Here is a 21421-nt window from a genome sequence, read left to right on the forward strand (position 1 = left end):
GGTTTGTACAGGCCACAGGGGAGGGTGGATTCTTCCACTTGTGTCTTCTTGGTGACTGCAAAACTCACATTAAATCGTTGTTCTACCATTCGGCTGCCTGATTAGATGTTCTGTGCATACCTCAAAATATGTGATGTTTTACAGTGAGATTTGCTATTTAAATAAGAGGTTTGCCATAATTGGCTGTTATAAATTACAAGCAAGAAGGAATGATTTATTACTTATAATTAGAAATGAGTTACGAAGGGGAATGTTGGTAATCATAAAATAAAGCTTGGAATACATTGATTTCCAGATGGCTGCCAGTGAAATTGTTCTTTAATGGATAATAGACCAGACACAAGGAAAAAAAAAAAAAAAAATCAGTCATCCATCTTTATTCCTTGATGGATTACTTGTATGAATCTATAGTTGCCTGAATTCTGAAATATTAGTTTTGCCTGCATAATTGGATGAGAGAAACTGAATTTGCCCAGTAGTATAGGCTGCTAGAGGTGTGGAAGAAGTGAGTTCCTCTTTTGTCTGGCATGATTTTTGTCCTTGTAATGTCAACAGGGAAGATCCAGCGATCGATCTGGCATCACCTTTGGGTATAACAACTTCAATTAATTGTTCCCAGAGACTGCAGGTTACTAAGGTGTTTTCTTTTTATCTTTTGCTTCATTTGAAGCTTTCATGAGGTTAAGATTGATCAAAACACTTGTCCAAAAGCAAATATCTGTAATCCTCCTTGCTTGAGTCTAGAAAAATACATTTGCACCAGAAACAGACGGCAGTGCTACTGCTGAGAATTTTTCAATAGCATAATCCTTCTGTTGAGATGATAATGTGTTCATTTAACTTTTAAAATTTCACTTCTTGTTACTATAGTTTCAAACACCATTTTACATTTATTTTTATTTGCCTTATCTGCTAATAATGGCTTTTTCTGCCATGGTAGTTGCATTCTGTGCTGTTACCATTTGAAAGATGGCCCTACATGATAGTTAAGGCATATGGATTGTCACCACATGAGTTGTCTCACACCCGTGTTTTAAAAGTGACACTGCCATTAGACTTGCTTAACTGAGACCATTATGATTACTCATTTACCTTCATTAAAATGCTTCATAGCTTCCTTATTTTAAGTAGCTTTTCTCAGCAAGGTGCAGATTTGCCTTGCTGCCATCATTTCATCTGGAAAAATTTCCATGGTGAAAGGAATAACATATTTTCAACTAATACTTTCCTGACCTGTGGAGAGATGAGCTCATCAGTGTCTTTATTGACAAACTCAGGAAGAAGGTGTGTCAACCAGAAATATTAGATCAGTCAGCCTGTCTTGTCCTAAAGCAATTGTAATTTCCCATGGTCTGCAGCAATTTCCTTCAGAAGCAGATATGTGGAGATATTGTTTGGGATCTGCTGCAGGAGTATAATTTCATTTGGTCCCAATGAGTTGGCCTTAGATGTCATTCTTTTCATTTTTGCTGTTGAAAATCTGTTGGTTTAGTCAGTGGGAAGAACAGCAAGTTGCTATTTTCCAGCATCTAATTGAGGAAAAAGTGTTGCAGCTATGCAGAAAAATATTGCCCACTCTGAGCTGGGTTATTGAAGACAGATGTTACAGCCCCTGCCCCTCTCTGAAAAGCCTGGAATAGGTGTTCAACTCACGACACACTAGCAAAGCTCCTGCTTTTCAAAAACCTGTTGGTGAGTGATGTAGATGCTTAGTTCCTCAGTGGTAAATCTATTCCTTAGTGAATGATAGAGGTTCTTACTTCCTTCCAGTTTCCTCCTGTGAGTTTTGGTCCCTCAGTGCTCAGCTCCAGGCACTTGCCGGGAGAGGCTGCTCTCATTAGCACTGAAGATGTTCTCAATGCCTTGTCTGGTGCTGCACTGATGAAAGCCAAGCTCCTCTGATCCAGCATGAAAGAGGGCCGAGTGGAAATCAGAAGTGGGAAAAATTCCTCATTTTGCTTTAGTTTTTGTTGTCAACTTCAGTTTGCTTTTTTCCTGCTTGAAATGGTTCTTTCCGTAGTGTTGCTTGCTCGGAAACAGGACGAAAGCACTGACTGCTGGTGGAGTTCACACAGGGATGTTGGAGCAGAGTTGGCAGGAACTGGCTCAGCTGTGTGTTAGTATCCAGGAGGGTTCATATCCTGCCTGCTGTCACATCTGTATGGCTGGCAGCACTGAGCCACCTCCTAACCTCCCTGTGTGGGAGCTGAGCTCATTGCAGTTTGGACATGCTCGTACTTGGAGTCTTTCTGCCTTAGCTGGGGTCTCTGCAGCCCTGGCACATGGGGGAGCGATTCAAGGAAACTCCTCGGAGCTTTCAAAGTGATGGTGAGCTGGACAGGGTGAAGAGTTTGTTTGAGACAGCCAAAACCACCTGCCTACCTCACGTTCAGGCACATGCGGTTTCAAGGTGCGAGCATCACAGGTGCTTTGTCATTCTGCAGAGCATGATGGTGTCTGTGGTTGTATCTGGGCTTTTGAGGTGGTGCAGTAACACCCTGACTCCTAGCCTGTCTTCAGGGCATCATGCTGCTGCTCATGGGTGTCATGGCCAGCCCTGGCCTTGGCTGTTTGCCTCCACTTCCTCTGGAGCGGAGGGAGCGGCTCCCGTGAACATCTGGCTCTCAGGCAGAAGCAGATGTGGAAGATGGTGGGATCCACAGCTGGATGTGCAAACCCCGAAGTGCTCCAGGGTTATGGTTGTCATTGCAGCCTTTGTTTTGCCCTCTGGAAAGCAGCAGTCATCCAAGTCCGGGAGGGGGACCCCTTTGTCCTGACCCAATGGCAGGACAGCAGGCAGGATCTCCTGATGCTGATGTGTTTCCAAGAAGAGATTTCAATCCTTGCAGAGCAGCTTTCTGGTAAGGATAACATTGGCAGTACCTAATTAAAGGGCACTCCTATCCTGTATAAACATTTATATTAATTTCCTTCTCACACAGATGTCTAGTAAACTGACCGCCTGAGGCAAAACCATCTGGCCTCAGGTGGGAGGGGGATCTCGGCCAGCGTGAGCAACCTGACCTGTCTCTTGTTGAGTCATTTCTCAATAGTTTTTTCTGTCCCTGCACATGAAAGGCCTGTGCATGGATATATAGGTTTCATGGGCAGTTGTCTTGGATGACCTGCATAATTACACTGCAGGCTTGTGGCTGTGGGCTCTGCTCAATCTCTGCTTCCCATTGCATATTCTGGGACCATCTGTGTATAAAATTAGTATGGGCGGTAAGCAGCAATAAGATGTTCCCTACATGGGTGTATTAAATTAAAATTCAGTAAGGAAAGAGCTTTGGGTGAGTTTCCAAATTACTTGTAGGATTGCAGTGAGGAGATTTTTATGGTATTGTCAAACTTTGTGGTGGATGAACAGTCTGGTGGAAGTGAGGTGGGTTTATTACCTTTCAGTGCTCTTTCTTTTTTATGTACTATGCTGTGTAATCTTTTGTTATTAAATAATAAGCAAAATAAAAACCGTTGTTTGTCACAGCCAGCTTGTTTTGCAGAGAAAAACACTTTGAAAGTTCAGTCTGTGTGATCTTCAGCCCTGTCAGGAGCTATTATATTGAATCTTCTTTTAAATTGTTAAGCTGGAGGACAAACCCAGATGTTATCGTGCACATCTCAGCTGAGAGCGGAGCAGATTCGGCAGGGAGCAGCCTCTGATGCCTTGTACCATGCCATTAGTTTTTGTCACAAACATGTCAAGATAATCTGCTTCCAGTGTTATGTGTGTTGGCTGACATGAGCATTAGTAGATCTGCATAATTTTTGAAGTAGTTTGAAGTGTGGATGTAACACACTTGGGGCTGTGTGAAATCTTTTTTATCCCCTTTTACGGATTACATTGCTGTTCAGAAAGTTGCCTGTTTCTGTTTTTCCCTCCCACAAGGTACTGTGTTAATTTGCAAAGTTCAAAAGGAAAATGTCCCAAACTAGAAGTCATCATAAATAGTGAACAACAGCTGACACACTTTGGAAGACCAGGAGCCCTGTTATTTCCCAGTCACAACATTACATTTTAAATGGATCCTGTTGTCACTTCAGTATGTATGGAATTGTACCTTAATGTAGGCTGATATTATTTATTGAGCTTCTGAACCTCTAATTCAGTCTGGACTTTGATGATCAGGATCTTTCTTCTGTAGTGGATATGTGCATGTGTGTCCCTTGGTAACCTTCTACAGATAAGGTTGAGTCATGCCCAGTGAAAGCTGGATAAGATACTTCAATTATGGATTTTTTCAAGGTGCTTTTTTGATCATTGATGCTCAGACCTGTCCCAGCCTCAAAAGTGGTCATGCTTTTCCATGAGGACAAATTTTTCCACCCTCTGAGGTGCAGCCAGACAGCAGAAGGAGCCTGTATCTGTAGCCATGGCAGCCAGTAATTTATGGCTCCATATGGCTGGTGTGGCAGCAGCTGCTCTGGTCTAAGGAGGTCAGGACATTGGGATGTTCAAGGAACAAAACAACATCCCAAATAAAACCTTCTTAAATGGTTTTGTACAGTAATAGTAGGGTTCTCCCTAGGCATAAGGAGAGCCAAGGGGGTTATATATTTACAGTTTTTATAGCTGTAGTTTGAATCAAAGCAGCGGGGAAATAAGTTTTTGTGATGGTTTTACCTTTTTCCAGTGTCATGGGTAGTGTTTTAGGAAGCAGATAGTATGGAAGGGCCAGGCCATTCCACCCAGGTGATGAGACCAACCTTGGATCTGGCCTGCAGCAGGTGCTGACCATCCATGGCAGGAGCAGGACCCACCCCACTACTTTTGGATGCATTTTATACTATGCTGAGGGAGAAACTGTATTGCCCAGATCAGATGGCAGTGCTGTATTTGTAATAAGGAAGTGAAGATATGCATATTGTGAGTGGCTCTTGTGGAACAGAAATACAGCTTTAATTTCAGTTTGGGTGTGAGAGTCCCTTGCTGCTGAGAAATGGTATAGAAGGGCTCTTGGATGTAGCACTAAAGTTTTTGCAAATAGGCTTTTCATAAACGTGAATCTTTTTATTTTCATTAGGGGACCATTTTAATTAAAATGAAACTGGAATGTTTACTCTGCTTCCTGTAGCTGTGATTGTTTTCTTCACTGTGTGAGCACATGTATAATTTGCTCTAAAAGAAATGTCAGCAGTTTCTGATTACCTTGTGAGTCTTACTCAACAGCTTGATTTTAATTGGGGGGAGGAAATATTTTCAGGGTGCTCCAGGGAGGTCTGATGTTTTTGGGTAGCAGGAGGGAAAAGGTGCTATCTTTGGTACAATGTTAATTGCAATAATCATGACTATGAATTTAAAATAAAAGTCCTTTATTTCTTAGCAGTGTTGGGTGTTTTTCAGTCACATCAATGAAACACAACCTGTTTAGTAATTAGAATCCTTCAGCTATGCAACCTTTTGGCTTTGCTGCATCCATATGTTTATAAGCATCTAAACAGGGTGATTTTTTTTGAAAACAGTGATTGAAAGTAGATAGGTACTCTCAAATCTGGGGAATTAAGGAAGAATTTTTTTTTGTTATGAGGCTGGTGAGGCAATGGCACAGGCCCAGAGAGGTGGGGGATTCTCTGCCCCTGGAAACATTCAGGGTCAGGTTGGACAGGACTCTGAGCAAGCTGGTCAGGTTGAAGATACCCCTGCTCCTTGCAGCAGGTTGGACTTGACAACATTTAAAGGTGAAAACTCTACAATTGGGGTTAGATAATGGAAAGGGAAGGTTGAGCACATAGGGAGGAGTGTGTCATGACTTCAAATATAATCTCTCTGAGCCCAGAAGTCGACCAGGATTTGTAAGTAATAGATATTTATGTAGGTCAAGTGAATCTCTTTCTTGAAATTTTTTGTAATTATATCGTATGAAAAGAAGTATTTGTAGCAGAATAATGTGTTCTGGATTCCTCAGTGGCACTGCTCCTGAAACATTCCCTTAGCTTTTTTTTTGTTTTGACCTGCTGGGGGGAGGCACCTTTGATTACTGGAGTTGCTGAAATGCCTTTTGGGTCCTGCAAAGCATTTCAGAGATGGCCAGTTTTTGAACCTTTCTGGAGCTTGCTAATATCTTGTATTTTAATATTGTCTCCACCATCAGAGATAATGATCTGAGTCTCCCCTGCGCATTCTCTGGGGTTTTATTTCCTCCTGCTGATTATTTGAAATAAATAAATAAGTAGGAAAATAAGGAGTTTCTGTGTGTTAACAAGGAGGAATGACTAAGAGAAAAATGAGAGTAAAATACTGCTTATCATAAAAGACTGTATCTCTGGAGGCATAAATTGGTATTCATTAAGTTGTTTGCCTAGGCTTCGTTAAAAGACGTGCTTGAGGAGCTGTCTGAGCAGTGTTTCTGTAGAAAGCAAGTCATCCTCTTCGTGACTAGAGACATCTAGATGAGCAGGAGAGACCAGAAAGTAACACTAAATGATGGATTGAGAACAGCCTTCTTGGCAGTAAGGAAACAACAGACTATGAAATGTTTTTCAGAAGTAATAATATTTAACACTTAGCTGTAAAATTATACTGATCCAGCTCTTCTCCCCCAAATATGCAGGTCTCTTTCACATTTGATGCAGAGTTTCGAAAAATGTTTATGTTCAACCTCTGTCATTTCTCATTCAAAGTGTTCAGGGTCCCTGGTGGGTTTTTTTTGATGATTTCTGTAGCTGGATGTTAAATTCTTGCCTGTGATGATGATGGTATCCTGCATGCATAATCTTACTGCTATCCTCTGTGTATCATCAGATGCAGAGAAGCAGTTGCAGACCAGTGCTAGGTAATCAGAGTGTGGCCCAGTCTTGCCATGTCTGCATTCTTCCAAAAATCAGTTTTGTTTTGATTTTTGTAAAATATGAATGCAGCTATTTCAAAGACCTTGGGGAGAAGCTGGGGCTGCAGTTTGAGATGAGGTTTTGCTACTCTGCTGGCATCTTTTATTATTACCTTGATCTGGGACAGATACTTCCAAGGGAATGTGTGTGTTAATTATCATGGCATTTGTGGCTCTCTGCTCTTTATCTTAAATCATTAAAAAAGTAATTGCACAACATCACACTAGCAAAGTGCTTTCACTGTTTGGAGAATGAATACTCTGTGGCAAACTCTTGTGCAACTTTTCTGATGTTCAGCATTTTTTCTTTCTTTCTTTGCAGATTAAGACCCTTGATTTCAACCCAGTTTGCTAAGAAGGCTGCCACTGAAGAGGTATGAAAAGTCCAGCACTTCTCCTGGTGCAACAGGTTGAGTTTGGAAATTCCCACAAGCTATTTTCAGCCTGGCTGTGGTCATGTGGTAGATAAGGGTAAAAGAAATGAGTCTTGTTTGTCTAATCAGGCCAGGAATTGGTTACTGTGAGCACTGCAAAGCTGAGCTTGGCTGTTGTCTAACCCAGACTTGCCTTACTCATCCATCAGGAACATCAGCACAGCCTCATGATGCTTCATTGGACAGCAAAAAAGAGGAAACTCCCTGCAAGCATCTAAAAAGCTCCTTGTAAATAAATGGTCAGGAGGAGTAGGAGAGGGCAGGGCTCGTGCCTGTTTCTCAGCACTTGCACTGTCCTCACAGAGAAGAAGGACTTTGCAAACTCCACTTTTGTGCAGCCAGAGCTGACCCCAGGGATGGGCTGGGTTTGTGTCAGAGACCAGTGTGGACAGAGCTAACTCTGTACAGCCTGGCTTACTCTGCTTTGTTTGTCTAGTTTGAAAATGGAGCAGTGCCACAGAAAAGTTAGTGCTGGTAAGTGGCCACTCCAGAAGCCCTCCTTGGGTGGCTTTGTGCACCTCCCAGAGGGATCAGGATTATTTTCAGACAGTGAAACCAGGTAACAATGATAGCTACTTTCTTTCACTATTATTTTCACACTGTACAGAATATTCACAGGCATTTTGTGTACAACAAACTGTCAACTGCATATCTAAAAATTCAGTGTACCAAAGGTATTTGTCCCTCTTGCCCATGAATGCATGACACTAACTCCCTTCTGAAAGTGAGCCATTTCCCTTGGGTAGTTTAACACCTTTGACAATTGCCCGTCCATAAATAAAGCTAAGTGCCAAACTCCAGTCCAGGATGTCTGGAAGTGAATTCAGGAAGTTCTATTTAAAGGTGTTGTTTGACTGCCTTATTTTTTAACATGACTAAAAGTCATTGATTTTCAGAAACAGTTTGATATCCTGCCTAGGGAAATACATTTTCACTTCTTATTCTGTGCTCATTAGAAAACTCTGCACATTTTTAGAAGTACAGCAGTCTGGAAGTGGACATGATAATTAGAAGAAGGTCACATTTTAATTAGCATGGAGCAATTTTAAAAAATAATGACTCAATCGTAGCTCCTTTATATTCACCCACTTTTTCAGAGCAGATGGGTACTTTTAAACAGATAAATTGATGTATATTATGATGCTGATTTGTTTCAAACTCTTGTGTCTATTTCTGCTTATACCAAGATGGACTCAATTTGATCACTCTAGAGGCAAAAGCAGTGGTAGGAAATATAAACTGGAGGGAAGTTCCTCTAAATAATATGATTAATTTGAGTATTAAAAAATAATGAAAACCTGTCTTTGACTGATCCAAATATCTAAATACTTGATTTTCTATTAAAATTAATGGATGTCTTTGCCCTGTTAATGAGCTATTGGAGCAAACCCTGAGGTGACTTTGAAAAACTCAGGCAAATTCTTTAGGTTGACTGTCATGGTATATGACAAGTTCAGGAACAGCTTTGATGTTTGAATAATTAGACTATCAACTTTCTGGTACAGGGATTTTCTCTTACAGTGTATCTCTGAAGTGCCTGGAGTTACAGGGATTCTGGGAGCTACTGCATCCCAAGTAAATACATTTATAAATAAATAAATAAAAATAAACTGCAGCATTTTATCAGAGCTTGCTGCCAATGGAATTGGAGAATATGCAGCAGTACATAGCTGTGTACTGCAATTTAAAAACTAGAGTACTGTGGCACTTTTCTCATGGTATGGACCAGAGGAACTGGGGTTTTTTTGTCTCCTCTGGACCATTCATTTTAGAAACACTTCACCACTGGTCCTTCCAAAGAAGAGGTCCCAGTATTTTCCATCTTACTAGGGAAGATGACTTGGTGCTGGTAACAGCTGACTGGTGACAGGTCAATATTCCCTTCCCAAAATTCTTTACATGACAACACAGCTTTCATGGTTAATCATTAAGGTTCTTCAAATTGCTACTAATTATCTGGTTTTGTGTGCCATGGACTTTAGTGTACAAACCCCAAACAGTCCAACTACAGAATGGGTGTGGAAAATACCCTATTACAGAGCTGATGGAGGTAAAGCTCCTGTGATGTTTCTTCCCTGGATGAGAGCAGGAGGTGGAGCTCCAGACTGAGCACACCATGGAAATGAGCAGAAAGAGCAGAAAGACCTGAGCCTGGGCTATGCTAGCACAGGCTTTGTTGCTGCTTCCTGCCCTGTTCCCAGATGTCTCCTTAGTGAACCAAAGACAGCATTACCTACTCCAAATTCACCTCTATTCCCTTGTGGGGTTGCCCTTTCTCTCCCTCCGTGCTGTGTCCTGCCTAACCTTGGAGCAGCTGGGGAGGACCATGTACAGAACAGGTCCTGTCAATGATTGATTCCCAAGTTAGTGTTTGGAGATCATTATTCTGCTGAATTCCATAGGTAATGGTACAGGTGCCAGTGTGTATTATCAGCTGAGTGTTCTGCCATCACATTAAGTGCTGTCTACAGAGTGCTATTTGTTCCACAGCTCATTGCGCCGCCAAATAAATCCAACCAGAGCTGTCAAAACTAATACATGTTGGGCTTTTTCTGATTTGAAGGGTACGTTTTTGCTATCATTAAATTGTCAATAACGTTGTTATTTTGTAATAGGCCTGATGTGAGTTGAGCACACTGTGGGAGAGGTTTGTAAGTTTTCCCACAGAGCTCTACAGAGGCGCCTTAGCTCCCAAATTTTTCCTCCCCTTGTGCTTGCCAGAGAATCCTTGTTCTGCTGTTACCATTACAGGATATTTCAGTTGCCTGGTTCTGGACTAAGTGAAAACTGGGTGGTTTTGCCTGACTTTCATTCAGTCTTCCATTAGAACAGCTGAACCTGTAGCACTGGACATGAGCTTCCATCTCTCCCTATTGTTTGGAAGCTGTTAAAGTTCTGTGCAAATATTGGACCAAAGGAAGAGCTGCTCTACTGTTCTCTCTTCTTTTATGCAGGTTACCTTTCCAAATGCACAAGCTGAAGCCTCTGATGTAGAAAAACCAGCAGCTGTGCTTGTGGAGAGTGGCCCAGTAGCTTACAACCCTGATGAAGAGGTGGAAGAGGAAGAGGTAGAAGAAGATGAAGATCATTGCATGAGCGCCTTGCAGTTAATGGGAGGAAATGGTGAGCTGGGGCTACCATCTCTGGTGCTGTGGGCTTTGTCCTTGCAGGGGTGGGGACATACAGGATTCTCCTGCTTGTCCCTGTCCTGGAGCTCCTGCTGCCTTTTCAGCATTGCCCATTCCTGTGGGAAGCCTGGAATCGCCCTTGTCTGAAAGCTGACCTTAGAGACTCCTCCTGAGAAAACTGCATCTCGAGCTTTAGGCTAAGAGGACTTCTCAAGAACAAACTGAAGTGTGAAGTGTTTTCCAGAATTAGTTTTATTGAGGTGGATCTGAGGAGTTAGGGGGTCAGTAACCCCTCCACTGGAGCCCCCTGAGCCTCCCCTCCCTGCTCCTTGTGCCTCCTCAGTGGAGGCTGCAGGGATGTCCAGGTTGTCCATGGGCCCTGGGGACGTGTCTGTCCAGCTCAAAACAGAACATCACACTCTGCTTCTGGGGAAGGTGCTAGGAGGAAGCATTTTCCCCAAGTGCAGTAATGACATTGGTGGTGCATGTATGGTACACAGATGTGTGCTAATTTCTTTGGGTTACCCAGCAAAGCCACTGGTTTAATTAGATTTCTTAGCTGGCAGGAAAAGGCAGTCTCCTCTCCACTGTGGTTTTTCCTAGCTGGACACATCCATATTTATCCTTTATTAAAAACTTCCCTTTAGAAGTTAAGCTTTGAAAATAACACAAAATTATTTTTAAAATGGGAGCTGCTAATTATGGGTTGTGAAGGCTCAAGATGGGAATAAGTTTCCCACTGAAATGTTATTTACTGCAAAAATCTTCCCATCACTATTCATTTAGCTTTCATGGACAATATGTATACATTTCACAAAAGTGTCTGTTGCTTTTAAATTGATATCTCTGCTGGAAAATAATTGCTGAACTGTAGGAAAAACAGTTTGTTGCCTGCATTTATTATTAGAATAACGTTCCCAAGAAAAGGCATCCATGTGGGGGAGGGTGGGTCTATGTTTATTAATAAACCCCCCACAAAAATAGAATAAAGGTCACTGAGTTTTTTTTTTTTCTTTGTAAATGTTACTAATTTTGAACCATTCTGAGAACATTCCACTACTCCCTGTCTGGTCTGGACAACAGCTGAAAAATTTGAGTTAAAAAATAAAGAGGAAAAGAAAATGAGTATTCCCAGAATTCGAATGCAGGTGTACAGAGCTGCTCAGAACAGCAAATAACTCTTTCCTAGCTGCTTTCTCTGTGGATTTTAGACCTGTCTGCTTGAAATAACTACATGAATTACAGATGGCGAACTTCACCCATTCTACACAAATCATTATAGATTACATTTAATTCTGCTTCTGAGCATTTGCTTGTCTCTTTGCGTGAGATGTTGCCCTGTATTGGATTTAGAATATAAAGTTTAACTTTCCTCATATGTAATAATTATCCATAGGTTCATCTGCACAGCAGAAAATATCTGTGTCAGTGCATTCAGAAGCACACAGAACAGAAACTGGTGCATTAGAAACATACAGACTTGCCTTCTGACACACAGCAGTCTTTGCACTCAGTATTGTTTAAGAAAACAAAACGAGATTATAAAATCTGGGCAAAGATTTTAAGTCTAGAAGTAAGAAGATAGGGGAGATCTGAGTCAGATGCATTGGTCAGGATTCGTTCCAGGACTCTTTTGATGCTGATGGGAACTCTGAGCTATCTCTGAACCCTTGCAATTTCAGCTCATAAATCCATGAATAATATAAACAAACCAGCTTTTTCCTTGGTGCCTATATCTGGTGAAAAATGTGCCTCCTTGTAAATGTAATGCTGTTGCTTATCAGCCACTGTGTGCCAAGTCACTTGTGACAATCAGGCTTGATCACCTTAACTTCTAAATTAAATCAAGTATTTCACTTATACATGTGCCAAGTATTCCTAAACGAGGGTATAATGACAAGTGAGAAGAGATATTTACACATACATGCTTAAAAATAATTTTATTTCATTGAGGGAAGTACTTATTTAGGCCTGAGAAGATATATGATTTTTAAAATGCTTGCCTAAGGCAAAACTTATCTTGTAGTTATATAGCAAGAAAACAACCTTAAAGAAGCAATACTTCTAAGCCAGAATATTTGCATTTTTATATGCCCTTGTCTTTGTGTGTTTCAGATTATGGCTGTGATATGGATGAAGATGATGGCTATTAGCTCCATTTACTTCCAGGGGACATGGACTGTGTCTTGTTCTCAGCAAATCTTTGGTCTTCAAACTGTATGAATAGTGAAAGACGCTGTCTATGGTCAGCAAATGTAATCGAACAATCCTTACTTTTGTAAAGTGAATTCAAGGTTGGCATTGGGTCTGGTCAGTTTATATTGACCCATAACCCAGCAATAACCAGTTTGGATTTCCTACTTGAATTTATTTTTATTTTGGTGGATCATAGTTGGAGAATTAAATTAATGAGAGTAATGTTTCCAGAGAACAGAAGAAAAAAGGCAAAACAGACTGTCCATGAAGCCTGTGTTGCTGAAGGCAGCACATCTCTTATTTATGTGACTGCTTTTGGGCATACTGCTGAAAGGGAGCATGCCAAAGGACAGGGCCTGTTGATTATTTGAGCACAGGAGCATTATTCAGTCTCATCATACTACAACTGACAGAAAGAAAGGTTTCCAGCCTGGATTGTGAATGTGACCATGTTACTGTATACGAGTTCCCTTACCCACCCCTGTAAAGTTAATGACAAGTTCTATATTTGCAGAGCAGCACTGGTTTTCTGAAACAGAGTAAATCCTTCTTTATATTAGTAAATTCATAGATTTCTCAAAATATCTGACAGTAGAAGGCAATGAAGAACTGCCTTCCACTCTGAGTCTGGTGTGGTTTTTGTGGAAGGAGGGAGAGCACCTGGGTTGGGTAGGAAGTGCAGGGAGCAAGGAGACAAAGATGCTGTGCTCATGAGCTGTTGCTGGGCATCCTTAGGGAAAGCCAGGTCTTCTTTAGGCTGGTGTTGCTGCAGGAGAGTCACTCTGGCTATCTCTGTGGAGCTGCTCTTGCCTGACTAAGTTAGAGGGAAGGTCTGCTCCCAAGAGCTGCTGGTCTCTAAAACCAGTTGAAAGAAAGAGAAAGCTGAGCTTTTTAATAAATAAGCTAGCATCTGCTTTGACTGAATTTAATTTAATGTAATTTGCTTAGCATTCACTGGGTAAATTAAAGGTCACCATGCAGCAGCCTGACTTTTATGGCTCAAATCCCACCCTTGAACAGTCGTTGCTATGTGAATAAAGCTGGAGCTCCGGCCCTGTGTGCCCCGAAATGTCAGCAGGCAGGTCCTCTGTCACAGATGGATCAGTTCTGGCAGTGCCATGAGATCAGGGGTCAGGAGTGGAGCCCCTGTGGGCAGATCCCACCCTGGTGCCACTGACCTGCCTTCCCCTGGCCCGAGGCTCTCGGCTCCGTGGGAAAAGCACTGCACTCGGGATCACACTCCTGATGGCTGCAGCTGACCTTTCCATCTCTCTCCCTTATCTGGTGACAATCATGAAAACTGTACTGCTGCAGGCTTCTCTTAACACCAGGGAAAGATGGATATTATCTTACCAGCATGGTTTCTGTTCAGCTGTGTCTCCTGGTCGGGTCTTCCTTCCTACCTTTTTTGAGGAGTGCTTATTACTAAAGCACCATCCATCCTCCTGCTGCAGAGATTGGATCGTGGCAGGAAGAGAAGCTGCTTCAGGATGCTCTGCCAGACAGGGTGATGATGGTGCTGACATCTGAGGTCATCACCAAAGAGAAGAAGGACCCACAGGGCCTTCCACACTTCCATTCTTCCCTATCCCTCTTGGTAGCTTGCATAAGATGGATCATGCATGTCGAGCAAGAGTGAGTGCTTTTTTTAAGGGCAGACTTGATACTGTTTGGCTGGTAAATATGGTTTGGTGGGTTGTATCTGTGAGGAATTTTTGAGCCCTGTATAGGAGTATTTCTGTAATGACTTACTAGAAGCAGAACTTGGTAACAAAATTGGTGTGGTAAGGCTACTGGAAAGATAGCTCTTCTGAACCAGATTCCAGTTACTTAGTTTACAGCACTTAAGTGGAAAGAAGAGATTCCTTATAATTCTTAGGAGAAAAGCTGGCATTTTCACCAAAAAGCTATAGATTTTTTTTCTGACATTTTATAAATACTGCACAGAAACTGATATTGAGGAGATAAACCTTTCTACCTCTCTTTTATGTGCACCATAAAATAGAAGTATGCTATAAGCAGACAGTTTGCTAAAAAGTAGTTTGTTTTATCAAAGTTTGTGCTCTGCAAGTCTTTGAGACTGTTGAGTTTGATTGTTTGGGTTTGAATTAATCTTCCGTAGCACTGCTACAAATATACTCTCAGTATATTCTCAAGGCTTGGGTTTTATTCCAAGGTACACAGTATTCTCTATGCAGGAAATAAACATGCATAAATAAACATGTGTATGACTCATGTAGGTCGAGTGCTTTTCTCAAATGCAAGATGTTGGCTCTTAAAGAAACCTCTGAGATGGGCTAAGATGGATATTGCTGAGGGGGTACAGTCTCCTGGTTTGTTCCCCCACAAAATACCAAACCTGCTGCCAGGGTGGTGGTATTGTGTGTGAGAGCTGAGAGCCCACACAAAAAACTACAGCTAGGAAATTTGAATTTCAGTAGTACATTGTGTTGCTGAGAACATTGTTTTGTGCGCTGCAAGTAGAGGGTTGCAGTTTTTGAATGCTCTCATATGATTTGATTAGGAAAGGCCATCAGGCAATCTGCTGGAAGAGCAGGAAAAAAAAAAAAAGACCTACAATTCCATAGCATCTCAGTATTGCTGGTGAAGTTAATGGCATGGTTTCTGTACAGGGTTCCTAAAGAAAGGATATTTGATAGGCAGACTTCACTCTGAGCTTCTTAAGCTATAGTGGTTATGTACATTTTTAATTTATTGGTGACTTACTGGGATTTTTGTAACGTTCATTCCTTCTTCTTTTAACTAAGCTCAGGAAATGTAAACAGATTTGAATATGCTAGTTTCTGTTTTTATAGATAGTCATTAAAATGTAAAAGGATTAACACTGCATTAACTCTGTTTACTACTGTTGGTATATCTGGACAATTTTGTTGGGTATAAGTAAGCCTGAATTCACTTGGAGTAATTTGGATCCTGCTTTTCTCAGGATTTTGATTATGATGTAAAGAGCTTATAAGGCTTCAACATTTGTTATTCTTAGATCATCTTCCTTGAAGCCACACAAGCTGTGTATCATTGGGTTTGTTGCACAAAGCACATCTCTTGCTGCAAGTCACTTTGCTTGACAGGCAAAATTCTCCAGCTGTTGCATCCAGCTTGTCTGCCATGCAGCCTTTTAACACTCTGGTATTGTGGGAGTAAAAAAAGAAATAAAGAAAATAATGGGCTTCTTCACTGTGCTGAGTGCATTTTCAGTGTCTTAATAATCTGTGACATTTCTTTAAAATCAGTGTGTTCAGTACAGCAACTTTTAAATGGTGCCAGACAGCCTTGTCTTGAGAGTTAAACATGTTCATCGAAAAAGTCCTTGCCATCCTGATGACTTGTTTGTGTTCTTTGGATTGCATTGAAACCCCAGTTGCAGATGTGTACAGATAGAGTTTGCCTAATAAATGTTCTGTTTCTTATTTTTGTGTTGAATCTTTGTATTTGGTTCAGTTAGTGCCAAGGAAATGAAACCTTCTTGATGTATGCATATGTACCATCCTCCCACAACCACGAGTCATGTTAACCTTTTTTACTGTAATATATTTGCTGTAAATAAAAAATAAAACCTTTACATAGCCCATATGTTACTATGATGCTCTCCTGATGATTTTTGATTTTTCTTAGTTCTTAAAACTGTTCCGTTTTGATTGCTGCATGATTGGTTGGTCGTGGCCAAAATTTGTCATTTTTTGTCTCTAAAAGAGAAGACACAGCAATCAGGAAAGTGTTTTTTACAAGATACTGTTCCACTGATATATGTAGATACTTTCTGTAAAGTGCATAACATTAATGAGGCTTTTCCACTAAGCTGTATAATTAACTGACTGTGGGAACAATATATGGTGTGTGTATTTAGTGGAACTGTTCCAGTGCTTGTTTCTGAAAGTTGTGTCTTGATAAATAAGGTGTGTGCTGAGTTAAAAATCATGTTATTTTATCAACATCTGGCTGCCACAGTTTGGAGACAAAAATCCACATCTGCCCTTTGTACAGATGGGTGTTTGCTCCTTTCAGTTTCTGCTGGAAAACAAGGCACTACTGGATCCTCAGGAGTGTCTCCTGCAAAGTTTTAGCCTATAAAAGGATGATGAACAGTAGATTTGATAAGGCAGTATGTGTCATTCCAGCATTTCATTGTGTTCCCATAGTGTGATCAAGGCACACTTCTGCTCTCGTTGACATTGGGATGTTTTTATCTGAATTTCTCTTCAGCTGTTCCAGCCATTTCCCCTGGGAGTTGGGAACTTCTCCAGGATGTCCATCACAGATGCCCTCTCCCTGCTAACATCTGAGCTGTTAAAAAGTACTGACTGCCTTGGCCTCATCTTTTCTGCTCTTCCCAAGCTGTACAGCTCTTGGCTTTGTCCTCTAATTTTTCTCTTCTGTGCCACACCAGACTTTCATAACAAAAACCATTCTGTCTCCACAGCTGCATTCATCAAATATGCCTCCTTTAATGGTCTCAGAAGTTAAATAATGCTAATAAAGCTGAAATTTTACAAGGCTTTATATTACCTTCATTTGTCATCAGTAGGTCATAGCAGGTTTGTTCTTATGTTTGTGTTTTGTAATGCAGAAGAGGCTGTTGCAGTTTTCTATACCTGTCTCTTCTATAAGAAGAGTTACAGCACATTATTCAGGTTTTTTTGCCCACCCTGATACCTCGCAGTGATCTTGGTGAGTGGTGGTTGTTTAACAAAAGGAGTTAAATACATGAGAAAGGAAGCTCAGTGAGAATTCAGGACTTAGGGCATAACAAATTTACTTCATGAGTTGCTTTATTGTAATTATTTTTTTCTTACAGGACCTGTTGTGCATTCTCATGGAAATTAGGGAGGCACATACAACTCATAAAAATGCAAAATAAAATTCCCTTCTTGCCATGGGACTCCAGGAGCACAGGATTTAACAACTTGTAGCCTGAACTGTACATTTGTTATTGTGTGGGAGGGCAGTAAGTCACACAGTACTGGGCATGGGGATGGCAATCACTCTGTTACCCATTTCCATTGCCAAATTGCAGCAAGAGTGCTTTCTCAGTGCTCTCAGTGCTCCTAGTAAAGTTCCTCAATTCTTCAAAAGCAGAAAAATACAGCAAATGAAAGGAATTTGAACAGAGCAATGAAAAGAAACAGTACCAGCAGTCTGATTTCCAGGTGATTTTTCTTCTGTGGGAAAAGTAAAAGGGATTTGTATACAGAGACTAAAAGGGGCAAAAGCTGCATCTTGGCAGCAGCAGAGGTGAGGCAGTGTTGTTCATTTTCCACACGAGTTACAGACTCTTCTGTTTCTTGGTATATCCTGCATTATATTCATCATTTATAGCCTGAGCAGTCCACTGGAGGGTATTGAAAGAGGTAGGATACCAAGCCAGATGAGGAAGAAGAGATGGTGAGCTATCATTGTTTCTCAAGTGAAAAAAAAATTAATTATTTAGAGTAAGTTTAAGGGTTGTAGTTTGATATTAAGGAGCAAAGCTGCATTAAAACCAGAAAGATGAAGGAATATTCCTTGTAATGATGTGCACTGGACTGTGCAAAAAGCAGTGAGCATGAGGCAGGAAGAGCTTTGCTGGTTTACATCACTCAAGGGTCTGTGCTCTTACCAACAGTCTCTAGAGGTGGTAGCAGTAGTGAAGGAAGGGATAGAAGTGCTCTGGGGTAAAACAGAGTGCTGTGGGTAAAACCAGTCCTGGTGTAAAACCAGTCCTGGTGCAAAACCAGATACTGTGCTGAGTCCCCTTCTTATTCTGTCAAGCAATGTCTAATTAAACAGCAAAGAGGAGTTATCTAGAGTTACCTATTCTGCTGCTTTTAGTACAAATGTGGATGGCTGAAGTTGTCAGGACTTTCTAGGTGGTCACAGCCTTTCTCTGAGGTGGATGTGTTTGTAATTGAATAACAGTTCTTCAACACAGCATTGTGTCTGGGACACAGATTAATCCTTGTATCAGCTGAGATTCCTGCCCATGCTCTGGGAGCTCAACAGAGGAGAGTCCAACACACACCAGCACCATTCAGGTAAGATTCATGGGTTGACACGGCATAAAATACAGCTAAAGCAAATGTTTTCAAAACTCTACTCACTGCTTTCAAGCAAACTCTTACGCAAGGCCACTGAGAAATTGTTAGTTACTGCTGCATGGTGTATTAAATCAGTAGGACCTAGCATAAGCTCTGAGGTCTCCAACAGCAAATCAGCACGGTGTGAATCATTGTGTTTTCCTTCTGGGCCATCAGGCACCACGAGACAGTCTGAGTGTATTTTCTGCCTGTGGTAAGATGAAGGATCTTTCATCTTGTTCATCTTCCCAGTATAATTTATGTTGCTTCAGAGTTGCTGGCTGCACTGCATGAACAAGATGCCATCGGAAACACTTTTGGCCGGTGCTCTTGGCACACGTGCAAGCGTGGACTTTGTGATCTCCCCTGGCCTCTTGGTGGGCAGAAGGTCTCTGGCAGCAGAGGTGGTGCCAGCCCTGTAAAGCTGCCCAGCACACACCCCAGGTACTGGCACTGCCTGTGGATGTAGCACAGAGCGCGGGGGGCTGCACCAAAGGTGAGATGTGACAGTACATCAGTTAGAAGATTACAAATTTTATGTGAGTGGGGAGAGCCATTGCACTCATCACACTGCAGAGAGGTGGTTTAGGGGTCCCAGGGGCTGCGTTCAGCCCATTGATCAGTCCCATCTGTTAATCTGCCACAGCAGGTATGAAGCTCAGAAGGAGATAAGGCATCTGTGACACCTCAAGTGAAGATCAGCAGTAGGCAGGATGAAGACACAACCATTACAGGACTTAGCAGAGCTTTGAAAGGCAGCTGTAGCTCTGCCAGTTAATGTCAAGCCTACTTTCACAGTCAGGCTTAGCTGTCATTAAATTCTTGGTTATATCTTAGGTTAATAGGGCCATAGGGTGGCTTGCTATCCAAGAAAGTGCTCTGGGGGGTTTTGGGCTGGGATGTGTGTGGTTTTTTAAGTTACTCTCTCTATTGCCATATCTTGCAAGGACTGTGCTCAGGATTGCAGCTTCCCTTCTGAGCAGACTCCTCGGTACTCAGCAGGAGTAAGCAATCACTACTGAGGAGCAGAGATGTTAAATGAGACAAAAAGCAATGGATAGCAGCAAGGAGAATGATGGTGAAACATGGAGTGGGAAAGTATCAGTTGGTCCAGGTATCAGAACCAGGGATGTCCCACATCAGAGGTGAAGAAGCGAGCAGCAAGTGGAGCAGACCTGGTCTGGTGGTAAGCTGTGACCTGAAATTCCTCCTCATCTCAGCTCTGAGATGGGCTCTGTTCCCTCATAACTGCTGAGAGGGGTGGTGGAACCATCTCAGATGGCTCCCCATGACATCCCTTACCCTTTGCCACTAATTGCTCACAGGGGCATGAACCCAGTTTGTTCTCCTCCTGCTGCTGATCACAGCCAGATCACAGCCAGATCCTGCCCAGCTCTGACTCCACAGGAAAAGGGATTGGGATGTAATGGCAACAGCTCCTTTTCCTGGAAAGAGCAGTGCTGTCGCTTGGGGTTTTGCCCAAGCCTTTGCTCCGAGTCTGGCTGATCACTGTCCTTGATGATCTCACCATGATTTCTCGTCTCTTGTTTAATTTCTGAGTAACTCAAGGAAGTGAATGTGAGGGCTGAGGGAATCTAGAACCACCAAGGGATTTTGGCAAGTGCACGTAGACCCTTAACAGGAATGTTGTCTGCCCTTCTCTGTAATGTACCAGTCACTGGTATTTTTGGAAGACAAGGATGCTGAGAAATAGTTCCTGGAAGTGTTGCTTTCAGTTGCTGTGTGTTAGGCAAATATCCTGAGAATAGGAATTGTAATATTTGTACAAGGAATATTCAAGGGGGCTGAAGCGTTCAGTCACTTTAATTAGCCATGGGAGTGAACATCATTAGCTTTCTGTGGAAGAACAGCAGATTGTTGCCATTGTCTTTTTAAATACCTGTCCTGTTTTCCCCCTTGTATATTTCACTATAAAATAAAATATTAAATCTTTAAAAACTCTTCATTAGCTAGCAGATGGTTTTGCAAGTTGCTTTAATGAGATGAAGAAAACCTTAATGGCAGACATTTGAAGTTGTGTTTAGACAGACTATTGCCATTGGAAAAATCTAGTGAATGTTTTCTCCATGTTTTTGACAGAACTTGGCACTAGATTATGTACTAGGAAATAGAAAGGGATGATTTGCACAAACCAGTTCCCTCCCAAGTGTGGTTCTACATCAGTGTAACGTTGTTGAGCCCCACAGTCACGTGCTGATTTACAGAGGTGCAAGGGGGGAGGAAAATATCATTAACTTGATGCAATTCAGGAGAAATGGTACAATTCTTGTGTATTCACCTCATTCCCTTGCTGCAGTCAAGGCATTTTTTAGGAAGCTTAGAGGCAGCCCCCTGACAGGCAGTGCAGCAGTGTGCCAGCTCCTTCTGGACATCTCTGGATGTCAGCATCAGCAGCACGTGGGGATGAGATAAACGAGGCTGGAGAGCACTGACACCCTGTCCATGTGAAAACCTGTCCTTACCCAACTCTTACTAAATTTCCTGAGACATAAGGTGCTTGTGCTGGAAGCAGGCAGGAACATGGTGGACAAAAAAACCCTTTCCAGGCCTTGACGGTTCTTCCAGTTCCATATTTCTCTCTGGAGTAACCAGTGCACGTTCTTAGGAGGTGCGAGCTGCCTTACAGGAATATGTTCACATCCACAACTCCCAGTCCTTGACAAGAGTTGTTTATATCCCTTTAAACATGTGAATTCTTGTTTGTGGTGTTGTGAGCAGCTGCTGAACTCTCAGACCAGCTTCCT

At 41.9% G+C, this 21421-nt stretch overlaps 1 protein-coding gene across 1 annotated transcript in view; it reads left to right on the top strand.

Annotated features, from left to right (window-relative positions):
- BRF1 (BRF1 general transcription factor IIIB subunit) overlaps window positions 1-16174 on the top strand; it is a 170802-nt gene extending 154628 nt beyond the window's left edge. The window contains exons 16-18 of the mRNA XM_021554502.2: window positions 7150-7201; window positions 10216-10384; window positions 12505-16174. Of these exons, the coding sequence (XP_021410177.1) occupies window positions 7150-7201; window positions 10216-10384; window positions 12505-12542 (259 nt within the window). The 3' untranslated portion in view covers window positions 12543-16174. The remainder of the gene's footprint in view (window positions 1-7149; window positions 7202-10215; window positions 10385-12504) is intronic.
- Window positions 16175-21421: the final 5247 nt, after the last annotated feature.

The sequence above is a fragment of the Lonchura striata genome, chromosome 6 (genome assembly GCF_046129695.1).
Source record: "Lonchura striata isolate bLonStr1 chromosome 6, bLonStr1.mat, whole genome shotgun sequence".
NCBI lineage: Eukaryota > Metazoa > Chordata > Aves > Passeriformes > Estrildidae > Lonchura > Lonchura striata.